At 42.5% G+C, this 14,917-nt stretch overlaps 1 protein-coding gene across 1 annotated transcript; it reads right to left on the bottom strand.

Moving 5' to 3' along the window:
* Positions 1-107: 107 nt before the first annotated feature.
* Positions 108-12,932, bottom strand: ARL14 (ADP ribosylation factor like GTPase 14). Its single transcript, XM_015872087.2, has one exon. It carries the CDS (start codon positions 12,908-12,910, stop codon positions 12,326-12,328), a length of 585 nt encoding a protein of 194 aa, XP_015727573.1. The 5' UTR covers positions 12,911-12,932; the 3' UTR covers positions 108-12,325.
* Positions 12,933-14,917: the final 1,985 nt, after the last annotated feature.

Raw genomic sequence — 14,917 nt, 5'->3', positions numbered from 1 at the left:
GGGAGCGAGGAGGGAGAGGGCGGGAGCTGAGCGGCGCCGTGACGTGTGAGGTGACGGGGAGGGGGGGGAGGGGACGGAGCCCTTCCAGGAGCTTCGGAGCCGCCATCTTGAGCGGAGCCACGGGGCGGGGGGGGCTGGTATCGCTGTTTAATCGCAATGAAACCACCCAGAGCTTGTAGTAATACACTGTGTGTTAGCTCCTTGTGGCCTGCCAGGATAATAATAATTAATATTAATGACAAAAATATTAGCTCTGTGCTGCACAAAGTGTTGGCAGTTGGAGAAAGTCTTCCCTGAATTTGTATTGTAGCAGCAAAGAAACACAACTTGAACTAATAATGAAAGTTAGAAAGTTACTGCTCAGGGTAGTGCCTGGTATATTCAGTCTCCATAAATATATCAGCATATCTCATCTTACCAATATGTAAACCATCTTTTGTTGTTTTACCAATATATAAACCATCTTTTGTTGTTTTACCAATATATAAACCATCTTTTGTTGTTTTACCAATATATAAACNTTTTGTTGTTTTACCAATATATAAACCATCTTTTGTTGTTTTACCAATATATAAACCATCTTTTGTTGTTTTACCAATATATAAACCATCTTTTGAAGCTACAGCTGTAACTCCTGCGCGTTGCAGTCTGGTATACAAGGAAGATATTTTCTTTACGTGTCTATATGGGATATTGATAACCACAGCCTGATCCTCTGATCAATGAGCTGAGCCAAGTGTCGGGTCAGCTGTGGGAGCACAGGTGAGAGACATGTAGCTGTGCTCCTGGAAGGGATGGAGCTTGAAGAGAATCCAGGAAGGAACACCTAAAAACAAAAGTTTAACAGCTTAAGTATTATTTTAAGTGAAAACTAGAGGTGAAGCACTGTGAATTTTGACTGATTAATCTGTGCAGTTAACATTTTACTCCTGCTGAGGAAGTTACGTGCAGACAGAAGGAAATAAAGGCTTTTCAAAAGTGAAACTGCTTTGGAGCTTGGCAAAATAGTTAAAGTACAGATATTGAAGAGTTGCTGTAACAGAATGACATGAAATCATTGGTCTCAGAGGCTGTTTGGTGCCTTACAGAACTATCGTGAACGTGCTGGTTAGTTGTAATGTCCTTCCATGGAGGAACAGCTGCTGAGTCCCAGGGAAGGACTTTTGCAGAGTGGTTTCTATAAAGTTGCATCCTCAAAGTGTTTTCTCTGTGAACCAGGACATTAATGCACAATTGAGGCTCCGTCTCTGTAGAATGTGGTCACTAATAATGAAACTGGGCTCTGTTCCCCTGGTTTCTGATCATGCCTTAAGATGACAAGCAGTCAGGCTATGAAGGTGAGGAACACACAGCGTCTAAGGGCTGACCCAGAAGTTTATGAAAGGGAAGAAAAGTTTTATCCCCTAGTTACCATTTCCTTGTCTTTACTAACCTAAACAGGCCGACTTACCACCTCTGCCACCTCCCACTGTCCCCACACTGAGCACTGACTGATTACACAGCATGTAGTTTGGGAAGGATGGAATTGGAAAGCCAGAGCATTCTCTAGTGACCAAAACTGACTCAATGCCCCAACAAGTAACAATGACCTTTCCATTAAATCATCTCTCTTAGCACTACCTCTCGGTTCTTGGAAAAAGACTGACCGAAAGGAGGAACTGAACAACAGCCGTGTCATCTCATGAGTAACCACTTGAAAACAGCTGAGAATCACTCGGCATTCCTTGGAGAACCTTCCTTCAAATCGACACCTGCCTTGCGACCACAGATCTAACAGACCATTCTGGCATGCGTAGTTTTCTCACCATGTACCTTCATATAAAATTCAAGAGCATGCTTCACTGTTATTAAATTATGTATGTTCGGAGGAAGACTACCCTTCAGCAGCCTTTGATCCGTATTTCTCATCTGGTATCATCTGAAGAATAATTTACTGTCTGTCTTAAGTGAAGACATAATCAGAGATTAATCAAGTGCATTTTGTTTAACTGCAGCCTAATTAATCTGTTTAGCTCTCAGAGGAACAATTACCAACTTATTTTTGTATTGGTTTGATTTTACCTCGGATCTGCCTTGCAAATCTCCCAGCACGTGGAAGGCTTGTTTTGAGGAACAGTTCTGAGCTCCTGATCTCGTGACGTTGGTCTGGTGGTTTCCTTTAACAAAAAGCAGAAATTTTGGTTCATTTGAGTAAAATGAGTTGCTGGAAATGGCTTACCATGGCCAGTAAAGCTATTTCTGTAGTGTAAGGAACAAAACATTACGTAAAGCTGAGAAGATTTGTTTCGTACGTAGAAAAATGTTCATTAATCCTTGGGCTTATGTGCCTTTTCAGGCTCAAAATGGAATAGTATTAACGAAAAAGTAGATATTAGTCTGCTGGTCGGGTGTTTTCTGATAATCTTTTACTTGGTGTGCAAACACAGCTATATATGCTTTTATTTTACAGGCAGCATTTCCAAGTCTGGAATCCAACTGTGCTTGCTGGACATTAAAACAGCCATTACCAAGTAATACCTGAACTCGAACTGGGATCAGCTGTGAATGCTGCTCCAGTTGAGAAAGACATTAAAAAATAGTTGATAACGCAGAACTGGGCTTCACAAAATGGGCTTCATTTTGAAATGGACATCATTACAAAAGAACTCACTGCGTAAGATTGAAGAGGACCCGTTCAAGTAAAACACCGCAGTTTGCTCAGGCCCCATGAAGCAGCTCAGGCTCTTTTGCACTTGTTCTCACTTCTCCCCAGAGTGCTCTGTTGTAGCTCCTTAACATCAAAAGCTTTTCTGGAGGGAGATGGAGGTGCTGACAGACCTTTTTCTGCTGAAGCAGAGGGCAGGTGGAGGCGTAACGGTGCCAGAAACAAGGCAGCACACAGCCCTTAGTGTGAGCCTGTGCAGACCCTACACCACAGCACTGGGCTGTGAGCAGCACACGCTGTGCTTGTATTTCTGGCCTCCCCTCTGAACTAACAGCCCCAGGTTGCTTCAGGGGAACTAATTCAAAGTTGTGCTTTTGCAAAAGACAGTATGACTTTTAAATCTAAGAGAAAAGTTGATTTCTACTCTATGAGTGCTGCTGTTACGTATGACAGACTGTGCACTGAAGAAACACCTGGGGTGGATGCATGTCATCCCTTTTGAGCTAGAAATACATGAATGCTGCTGCCTTAAATAAATGACTCAGTCCAAAACAAAGTACAGCCTTCTGCCTTGATTCTCTCCTCACTTTTTCACAGTGAAATTTAAACAATCTTTAAATTGTTACTCAGCTGTTTAAAGTTGCTTTTTGTTAGAAGCTGCCCAAAGGCCTTTGCATGACAGCAGTGAAATATGCAGACCACGAACTCTTGACTATACACAACATGTAGTGCAGTAATCTCATGTTTTGAAATGTAACCACCCTTGACAAGTGTCTGTGTTCATCTCAGGCCTTGCAGTTACCCCTAGGAAGGCAACACAGTGCTGCTCTGCAGCCAGGGCTGGGGGAGAAATGATTTACCCTGCATTGAAAGATAATCCAGCCCATGCAGTCAATGCCAGGTGCTGCTACAGTGCATGAGCAGAAATAACGTTTAGGGAACTTTCTGAGGTTGTAACAGCTCTCATATCTTTGGGCTAAATTCACTCTCACGTGGGGGCCATTCTCTCATGCCATGGGATGCTTCTGTCACATCCAAAAGCTGTGGGTGTCCCCTTTATTTTTCTGTTTCCATTTTACAACTAGAATTTAGAGTCATTGGCTACATTGTGTTTTAGCTTTGCTGTGTTTAGAGAAAAACCCAATGTATTCCTGCTTACAAGAACTACCCTTCAGCTGGAGCAGTGCTTAGAAACCTACTTTCTAACAATGCAAATACTCAGAACAATGAACTGCACTGAACTGAAAATCAACCTAAACTGTCCCAAACTCGGTAGGATCCAACACCATTTATAACACTGTCATCATGTTGCACAATGCACTAAAAATTACTGAGGGATGTTCTTGCACTTGGTTTGAGCACCAGCCCATATCAGATGTTAATAAATCCAAAGGCCTGTTGATGTCACTGTGCCAAATGAGTTTTAGTGCTCTCACTCATTTACCGCTGTCCTTCACCAGACTTTCTTTTCTATGCTTACTTAGAACCAAAGTATTATAAATGTCCCGGGGACGTCCTCCCACACGGCCTGTTTGAAGTTGAACCACCACATAATGAGAACTTCTTTCTAGTTAAAGAGCTTTAGATATTTTCCTTTTCCATTTTTTTGGAAGCTACTGTGAGATCAGTTCTGAGATAACGCTGCATTCTTTTCCTTCAGAAAGAGCCTGCACAACAGATCCCCAGATGGTACAAATTAAAGGTAGTTCCTTTGGCTTCGGGGGTGGTTTGCTGATTCACATCAGCTGAACATCTGCTCTCGTGATTAGAAAATAAACGTAGGGCTCCCACATGACTGCAGGCATTCGTGGGAGAATTTATGGTCGGGCTGTCAGATCTATCTGGAGCATTACAAGAACCTACGCCTGAGCTCAGTTATTCTGATTTAATATAACTTTGTATTTAATATAACCTTCTATTTTGAGATTGCTTTTGATTTAAAATGAACTGTGGAAAAATTCACCAGTCTCTGTACATTTGGCTTTTAATGATCAGATCGTTCAAAGACAGGCTCATGGATCATGCAGTGCCTCTTGCCAAGGGGGTTTCTTGGTGCTGGAAGTGATCACAGAATCCATCAGCTGCAAATGGCTAAAGGAGAAGCAAGCAGGGATCAGCAGATTGTGGAGCTGAGTTTCCTGTCTTTGTTTTAGCAGCTCTACCTTTCAAAGACAACAATTTCCTAATAAATACCGGGGCAAAAAAGTTTATTTGAGATAAAAAGCGAGGAAATCGTTGGTTAAATGAGCTGTTTCAGTGTTCCCTGCAAGGCTTGGGGATGTATTGTGTCCATGTTAAAAAGAAATCCCTTCTAAAGAATCCCTGGAACCAAGTTCTCTGCCCGTGATACCACAGTGAAAAGAATCTTTTCTTGTTTTAGGTGAATTCTGTTATGGTTCTTAGAAGGAAAAACAATTTATCTGCACATGGGAATGGGAATTTTAAGCTGTGTTACTTCTTTCCAGGCTGGATGTGGCTCTGTGCAGCCTGGTCTGCTGGTTGGTGACCCTGCCTGTGGCAGGTGGGTTGAAACTAGATTGTCTTTGCTGTCCTTTTCAACTGAGGCCCTTCTATGATTCTGGCTGTTGATGCTGCCATTGAGCAGAATTTAGCATATAAAATGGCATCAGATCTGAGATGTGTCTTTTATGCGACAAATATGTAAATGTCCAGATGCAGATTGCTATTTTCAATGCCGTGTTTCAGTCTAATTTTGCAAGGGAACTGGAATACATAACTGAGTTTGGGATTTCAGAAGGCTGGAGGATTGATGTTGAGTCGAGATGTGAAAATACTCTAACTGTGCATATCTCTTTGTTAAACTATAATGAAGAAAATGAGTACTTCTGAGCAGCACTAACGAGGCCCATTCTGGTAAGGATTTGTGACCGAGCTCTCCTTTATTTCCTGATGTCTGATAAAGGGTAATATTTCTGTTTCAGCTTTTCTTCTGGAGGGGCAATAATGGCCACATCATTTTCCTGAACTACGTGGAGTTTTAGTAGCTTCAAGAACTCTGTACTTCTATCAGATCACCTAGATAAACTCCTTCTTATAGTGTTCATTACTTCTTTTAATATTAAAATCTCCTTTTACTTATGCACTGTAATTCAGAGCTCTTATAAATCACTACTTCATGTGAAAATTCATTTTAAGGTTAATGGCAATTCTGGTTTAGGAGCACATAATTACATCCTAATAAGCAATGGAGTAACTCTTGTCCTTTCTCAGTTGTGATATTCAGTCTGTGAGACAGACAGGGCAGAGTTCTGTGGTGCTCCTGCAGGAGAGCAATGCTGCTGGCACAGAGGAGGAGTGGGGTTAGCAGTGCTGTTGAGCGGCAGGATGGGCTGTCAGAGCTAGATGAGGGTGAGTGCTATTATGGAATTACTCTTGAATTTACTAAACGAAACTACCTCGCACCAGCAACACAACAATCAAATATTAAATCCAGTTTCTTTGAAAGCTACACTCAACCCTCTGTAACTTTAAGAGATGTTTCAAGTAAACGTCAGGCTTGTTGTTCTGTTAACTTTAGCTCATTATTCATCTTAAGAAATCCATGACATACAATCACAGCTCCTATAGACCAGATTGCAGGAGGGATTCCCATGAGATAGAAACAGTTTTTAATCCTCTCGGCATTTACATGCTGTAAATAAATCAGAACCCCGTGAAGCAAATATGAAAGACATCGTACCATTTGCTGTAGGTGTGAATTACATTGCCAACATGTTGAATGGGTTTTTAATTACAAGGAAACACACAATGTCTTTGTGCCCGCTGGGTTAGTGAGGTTGGTAAGCAAAGGAAGACACACGCAGAAGAGGGTTCTGTGTTAATGATATAAATAATCACTCACTGAAGGTCTCTTGTATATCAGGGAGCTCTTCTGGCCTCTTCCTCACTGGTGGTACACTTGTCTGCATGGGTTGGAAGGGCTGCAAGAGGATGAGATGATCCAATGAAGTAGAAATGAGCAGAATAAGAAGAATGGTTAATGAGAGAACTCGAAATAACTTCCTCAGATTAAGTTATTTGAGAAAAACCTTGTGATGGAGGAATGTCGAACATTTCAGAGCACAGAGTTTGGAGTTATTTGGAATATTTACATTTGAAGCGGTTTAAAACAGCAGATTTTTTGTGCAGGTCAAATATCAAAGTAAACGCATCGCTCTGTTTGGATGCTTCTCTGAGGAAACATGCACCCTTGGGAAGTTTCTGTTCCCCAATGCAGTGATTTTGAAACAGTCATCTGAAGGTGGAATGAAATGGGGGTATTTCCTGAGGAGCTGAATTTGTTACCACTGGGCTGTGAGTGCTTCATATCTGAAGATGTTCCATCGCTGTTGGAATTAACCAGGTAGTGGCTGAAAAAGGAGCGTGCAGATTTGTAGCTCCGTGCTGTATAAACCTCTCAGAACAGGACGATCTCAAGCTCACGTTGCCACCATCTGAATTTACAGTCGGAGCGTTTGATTTGTATTAACTGCAGTATGTCTTATGTGCCACAAGATGTCTCAGTGTGGAAATACTGACCTTTATCAAATGTTTTTGTAATGTTGCTCAGTTTAGATAAGGATTTCCAGTACTGAGCTTTAATTTTACCCAGAGCCCTACAGGGGCTTTGTACTAACACAAAACCTAACACTGTGCATCTGTTTGCCCATTAGCATAGGCAATAAATTGTTATTTTAAAGGCTTAATGAACCAAGTGACTCTTTGGAAGATCTTTGCTTTAGAAAAGGAAAGGTGTGAAGTCCAGCCCTCACTGAGCAGGTGATGGCTGAGAAACACGAGTGTCTTCTCATGCGGGACAGACAGAAGAGCAGTTTTATTCATTTCATTAGGAAATGAATGTGTATCTCATTTCCAGGTTTGATCTTGATATGGTGCAACATATTTTAATTATTCTTAATTGGGATTAAATAATTGACTGATAATACTTAGAGCTGCTGTAGGGAGTCAGCTATTTGTACCACCTTTTATCTGAGGAGACGTGGTTTGGGGGGCTGAAATCTATGGAAATAATCTCCTTTTGTGTGTAATTAACACAGAGAGAATACTTGTGTGGTTACGGATGTGGGCAAAAGTGGGCATGCATTTAATGTTGATTTTAAACTACCAATAGGCTTCTGATCCCACTTATAAGAGGGCAATGTGAAAGACGCTCAAGGGTTGGTGGCTGCAGCATGATTTGTTTGTTTGTTTTGCTGCCTGTTGCTCAGTTTATCTGCACACACCGACTGCTATGTTTGCCCTGGGAGCGCTTCCCACTGATTTTTCTTTAGTCTATATTTTTCCATTGTGTTTCATTACGTATCTTCTCTCAGTCCCCCTCCTGCGTAACTCCTTATATACCTTGTCTGAAGCAGATTATTTCTCATTTTATTTGATCTTCTTTGATAAGGAAATAAACCAGAGCAAATCAAGCCGTATTTTTACGCTCTTGTGCTGCCTGCAACATGTGTAAGTAACTGAAGAATACACAAACATTCCTATTGTGAGCAGCTATATACATTTAGCTACAATGAACCTTACACCGTAAATCCTCAACAATCTTCTCATCAATCAGGCAGTGTGTGAAACAAAGAACAAAGAGATGATCTTTGGACCAAAGAAAGCACATTCTGGGGGCTAAAAGAGGAGACATGGCAATAATAAAATAAAAGCAGGAGAGCTGTTGTCGGGATCTCTGCGGACATGGTGGGAAGGGATGGCTTTAAGGAAGGATCTGGAAGGAAACAACGAAATAGTTCTGTAAATGCATTTGGGTTATTGTTCCCAAGTATAAGGAGCAGCATGAGAGCAAGCACACAAACGCTCAATGAAAATCTAATAAAGAGACCACAGAAACTGCCATTGCTTCTGTGGTAACTATTGAAACAGTGGGAAAGTGAGAAAATCTCTGCTGTGCTGAGACCTGCGAGTGTAGCTGTGTACCTGGGGAGGGTCAGGGAGCAGAGCAGGAGGGGGGTGTCCCTTTATGGCAGCACAGCTTCGCTCCAGGAGTAGCACAGTGACACTGCAGGTAAACTGCACCGCTGTGAGCAGAACTAGAGGGTCACAGAACGCTGCGGGAACAAAGGCAGGAGGTAAAGCATGATTTGTTGAAGTCATTTGTATTCAACATAAGGTTTGTTTGTAATTGTTATAGTTTTATGAATTTGTATTTGCAAATCGTACCCAGAGTATGGTGTGTGCTTTTAAAGTAGGGCCTCCATCCTCAGGAATCGACATCCTGAAGTACAGACACTTAAATAATCCACTCTGATCTGATGAGATAAATGTCCGGAATCCTCCTGCCTGTGCTTAATAGGAATGCCTGAGTTAATTACAAGTGTGAGAACTCTAATTGTAGCAGCACAGAACTTTGCATGGGTCATTTGCTTTAAGGAGAAAGTCTACTTTAAGCACTTCAACATGGACACAGTGCTTCTGAATGTCCTAAGCAAATAAAAACAGGTGGATGTTTGTTCTGATATATGAAATCTTCTGTTATTTCAGTTAGGTTGTCTGAAATTAGGAGGAATGGCAGTAGAGACGTGTGGTATCCCAACCAGCTTAGATTACCTGATACTGAGAAAGCCTTGTGCCGCATTTCTTCTGCACTATCCTGTCCTTTGATTCTGCAGAGTATTCAGTACCTGGAGGAGCTGTTTCCCGAAGGAAGGAGGGAGTGTTACTGCCCAAATTTGCCATGGTTCCTTAAAACAACATTGAATCCTATTGGAATGCTGTTCAATCAGCTCTGTGACGTGCTCCAAAATTCAGGAAGATAACTGTGATTTTATACCACAGTCATCAGTGAATGGTCAGAAGGAGGTTTCCTCATGTTCCATATTGGTTGATTTCTCAATTGTCACACCCAAACCTTTCCCACTGAATAAGCTCCTCGAGAGCTGCGGGTTCTCACACCCACCCTTTGTGTTTCACAGTCTCAGCTGGGTGCCATTTACTTACTCAGGGATGATCGTTCTGAACAGAGACAAAGATATAATAAGATATGCAGGCAATGTAAGGTCGGGGATGTGCAGTCAGAGTGTGATTCACTGCAAAAGCTAATGCAAAGAGTTCCAAACCCAGAATCCCAGTAGAAAGCTGGCGGGACCCCAGTGCCTTTAAAACCTTCCCCCATGCGAACTTTTCATCTGATCAGCTGCTCAGTTTGGCTGCAGGGTTACAAACAGCCTCTGACAGTCCCGTGGCACAAGCAGGGGGCAGCACTCCAGTTGTAGAAAGGAAATTTTAAACAGTGGATTCTATGCCCACTACCTCCTCATCCCATAGAAGCCCAATATACAATTCATCCAAACAGTACAGAAAAATACCAACGAGGAGGAGCTCTGGGAGCAAATGAACTAATTAAGGCTGGGCTCTGTGGATTTATGTCTTCTTGTTGGTTCTCCTGCAGCTAAAATGGAACATTTATCCCCTGGGAGATTAGTCTCTTGTACCTTATCAGCCCTGCCTTCAGTGGGGGCACCAGTGCGGTCACTTTTCTCTATCTCATTGATTCTTTTAATTAAACTTTCAAGCATGCAATTCCTTTGAGAATCCTTCTCTATGTCCAACTTGATTGATATTTGTTTTAAGGCTTAAAAAGGGAAGGGGTCTCTGTAGGCAGATAAAATGGCCGTGGCTTCATTTCTTGAGGAGGCCAAGGCCTTAGAAAAACTAAAAAAAAAAAAACTTGATATTGAGTGAATGTGAAAAACTCTGATTTCCTTTGAAGTGCAGTGTAGAAGATTTTCTTCCCATCGGTGTGGGCATCATTTAATCTGATGACCTGGAATAGCAGCCATGTGCTGGAGAGCTCACTCTGCAGTTCAGCTCTATCTGCTGGTCAATCACACTGTGCTGTTTCTCCCTTCAGAACTTGCTGCTGGTCTAATTGGAGACCCCGTGCACTCATTAAATCTCTCACTGAGTATTTCTCTCTGAGGAAGTCCTGAGGCCAGTGAACCAGATCCTGATTTATAACAGACCCCTGATCAGATTAAACTAGTGGGAGAATTAAATATGCATCACACTCATACAAATGTTTATAAACATATTGATCTGAAATGTTACATTTTTAACATTTAATTGTCGAGCTTAGAAAAATAACATTTCCACGGTAGCACATTTATCAGATACATTTTCTGTGCTAGAAGGTTTTTGACACTGACTCTGAATGAATGGCCCAGGCAATGAGGAGCCTACAGACCTGCTCTGCTTTTGGAACTGTAGGCTCAACATGACTCAGGATTTAGCCCACAGTAATTACTGCCAGTATTAATACCAGCTTCTGCTGAGAAAGCTTCCTTTGTTCACCACTGCAGGGAATTCACCCGATGGCTTCTTGTCTTTGAATAATACATGCATGAGACAATGGGGTACAGCTGGGTGCTTCACTTCCTTCTTCACCCTCCTGTAACTTGAAATTCCTGCCTGTTTATTAGTAAGAATGAAGTGCAGACTTCTTGCAGATGAGGCACACGTGCTGAGCTTGGCCACAGCTTTTCAGGGATCATTTTGCCCAGGGACTGCTGAGGCACAGAGTGACTGGAGGACTTCCCGTGGTCAGGGATTAAGAGAGATGCAAGGGAGAAGAAGTCCAAGTGTCTAAACAAGCATCCCAGCTCTGCAGGCATGGCTGAAGAAGGCAGAAATAGATGGGTTGAATGTTCTGGGGCTGTATAACCAATAATTAGATGGTCTCTTTTCCCTTCCCTATGAAAGAACAGGCTCTATTAACTTTTCCATCTTAGCATTTAAACTGTTTTCACGGTTGGTACAGTTCAATTAGTCTTCTAGTTAGCAATCCATCATTGCTGTAGTAGCATTCAGGATACTGATTCACTCCTTCATCAATCAGGAAATCTCAACAGAAATTCCATTCAATCTTTTTTTTTTCTTTCTTTCTTTTTTTAATCCCCAAACTGCAGTAATAGGATTAGCACTTTGTTGCACTTCTTATGTCAAATTTAATCAGAGCTAAATTACTCAGTAACAAAATCCAAGCTGGCTTTGGTACGGGCAGGACAGGATCCATCCCGATTTCTAAGAGCTGACCAGCAGCCCCAAACCAACAGCAGTGGGACAGGGGGGTACGTGGAGATGGGTAACAGTGTGCCATCAGACCCACGCCTTACATGCAGCGGTGCATCTCAGATTTAGCTGTGGCTTGGCTTGTTAAAGTCTAATCATAGTAATCAGTCCTAGAATGCAGTAATATCCAAGCAAATACATCTTTTGTTGTACTTAACTAAGAGTTTAAGCTTAAAACAGCTAAGTACAACAAATACATCCACAAAGCACTTCAAATGAAACAACATGTTATCTCTTGCTTTTCTTGCTGAAGGAGCCGCTTGGCTCTGTTACCTCTTGAAGAAATACTTGGCGTGAACATTTTAAGCACCGCTCACCTATTTTCTTTCCAACTGCAAAACTTCAGGTGTCAGCTCTGCCTTTTTTACTGTTCAACACACACCTCTGTACTGAATAACCCCAAGTTTGGTGCTGCAAACAAAGTGAAGTGCGGCAGCATCTCCAAAGCACCTGGAGGTACAAGAATATAACCTAAAATTGCCCAAGTGCTCTATAAATATTTATTTACTTCTCAGAGTTCCCCAGAATCAAATAATTTAGTCTGTCCGACAGAATATTTTCAGTCACCACAACCAGATGGTAAAACACTTAACGTTTTTCATTCTCCTTAGAACTTGTAGAGATCTCCTTTGATCTGCTGTAGTGTTTTGCGAATGCAGTCAGTCTTTGGAGAGCTTCCGACAGACCTTCTCCCGTGACAGCGCAGCAGGGCTGTACGTACCAGTTTCTGTCACAGCAGTACTTCTTCACGTGGAATCTCCTGGTTATTTCCTCAGCATTTAAAGCTCCGGGCAGGTCCTGCTTGTTTGCCAGCACCACGACCGGTACGTTTTTTAGAGCTTCATTCTTTAAAAGGAGTTCAAATTCTTTCTTCGATTCCTCTAAACGGCGCTTATCAGCGCTGTCCACAACATACACGAGTCCTCCTGCGTTCTCCAGGAAATTACACCAACTCTGCCTCATTTTCTGTTGTCCTCCAACATCCCAAATGGTCAGTGTAAAATCTTTCCCAGTTTCGATCATATCGACATTAAAGCCAATGGTTGGAATTGTCAGAAAAACTTCATCAGACTTGAACTTGTACAACAGAGTCGACTTCCCTGCCGAGTCAAGTCCTAACATCAGTATATTAGCTTGTTTTACTCTGGAGTGCTTGGTGATCTGGAGGCCCATTCGTGCCGTGGTTTCTGTATTAAAACCTTGAAAGGCAGAATTCTCTGTCTTCTGTGGAGTCAGTTTTTATCAGTAAAACTTCTTTCTTCCTCTGTCAGATGGAGCACAAAGAGTAGGGAAGAGGAAGTGGAAGCAGCTGCTTTGTGCTTATGAAAAGTAAGTAAAAGCTCTGTACAAATACATTCTGTTTTTTATTGAGCTGATAACACGCAAACAGTATTTATGAAGGTGTAATGTTCAGTGCCAAGCCCGTGGGTGGAACAGCAGTGAGTAAAGCAGCAATGGGTCACAAAGCCCAAAGGTCTCTACACATGCACAAACACTGAACCATACTCACCTGACCGTCCTCTAGAATATAGGAACTCTTTTTACATTGAAGAATTGTCTGCTCTGAATCAGCAGTGATCTGGTTGCACTCCCTAACCCCACGGACCAGAGATTCACCACCTGTCTGCCACTGTTTCAGTGTGTGCCCACAGAGACATGGCTTTGTTACTGCATCCCTTTTGGAGAAGAAACCTAATAACAAAGCCAGTGAGTCAGGAGAACCCCATTGGTTTGTCCAGGCCTATCAGTCCATGAAATGACAAAGTTCACCGGAGTATCTCATCTCCCAGCAATATATTAATCTCAAGTGGTTTCTAATGTAAGCCGGTGGAGGTACACACGGACTCAATCAAGCTCTATTAGCACTGCACTTAAAAATGTGCTGCGCTCCAAAGCTGGCTGCCTTTGACTCAGTAGTTATTCTTCCTGCTCCTTCCTGCACGAAGTGCTCTGCTTTGATGGCAATCTCTGAGTTATGTTTGTGGGAACGTGTCCGGCTGCACCACAAGTGACGCAGACTCACACAGATCTCATGATCTGATTGCTGGTGGGATTCAGCTACCTGCCGTTTGTTAGCTCTGCTGCCATCTGTCCTGCTGCTGCTCACAGGTACTACGTACATTTCTTTTATGAAAGGAATAGGAAAGGGGGAAGTATCCGAGTCTGAATCAGAAGGTAATTATTTTTTAACTGGTGTTCTAAGCTGTAGATTAAAAAATGTAGTGTAATGTTGTTTGAATTGTGTTGAGTCTCCATCTTTTTGGCAGCTGGTAGATCTACATTGGGCTGACCTGATGCACATTGAGCGCTTCTGTACCTGCTTGGCCTTATACCTGGATGTACGGATCAGCACGTTTGTCTTTGCTTCAGAAAGGACGTCACCAGCAAGAAGATGCAAAGGTCTTCTGGCTAAATAAGCTGCTGACCGATACAGGTGATCATTCTGCTGCTCATGACATGGGCTGCCCTGATATCGTGCACCGAGCAAAATAAACCTCAGTCTTGACAGACAAATTCTGAGCTGGTTTCTCTTGAAGCTAAAGGCGTTAAACCAGAACTAATTGGGGGCAACAAAAGATGACCATGGCACGCTCACCTTTGGACATTTTTCATGTTTAATATCACATGTGGGTTATGTGTAGCACTTCTTTCAGGGGGTCATGATGTATTAAACCATGGAAGAAAGTATTTGTGTTTCTTTATAAACGATGTATACGAATGAATTGAGACAAGCAACCGTGCAAAGCTTGTTGATAACACAGCCACATGATTCGTAATTCCCTGCAAATCAGCACAGTCAGCATCGGCTCTGTGTGTTTGCTTCAGCTGTACTCTGTATTTAGGTGCCAGCAGTTGTTTTATTACATCTATCACTCTAAAGAAGTGACTGAGCACCTCGATTCCTGCAGCGCCATCTCCCAGCTCCAAGCAGACACACAGAGATGTTGTGCACGGAGCTGCAGCCGGCGCTGCTCGCACACAGGTCAGCACAGCAGGGCAGGTGTGTGGGAACAAGAGCCGGCCCCACAGGTGTCCAAAGGTGTGTTTGCTTTGCTGGGCCGCGGTTATGTGTTCGTAGGGCTTGTTCGGACATTCATTTAAAATCTTAGCGTTGTAAAACACGGGCAGCCCGTCTGCTGTATGTCAGAACACAGGATCTTGGAATGGATTTTGGAATGC

This window comes from Coturnix japonica, chromosome 9, assembly GCF_001577835.2.
Source record: "Coturnix japonica isolate 7356 chromosome 9, Coturnix japonica 2.1, whole genome shotgun sequence".
Taxonomy (NCBI): domain Eukaryota; kingdom Metazoa; phylum Chordata; class Aves; order Galliformes; family Phasianidae; genus Coturnix; species Coturnix japonica.
This window is presented reverse-complemented; position numbering and strand designations above follow the sequence as displayed.

What these genes read in the sequence shown, in the direction of transcription:
- ARL14 (XM_015872087.2), bottom strand. Translation starts at nt 12,910, where the DNA reads ATGGGCCTCCAGATCACCAAGCACTCCAGAGTAAAACAAGCTAATATA.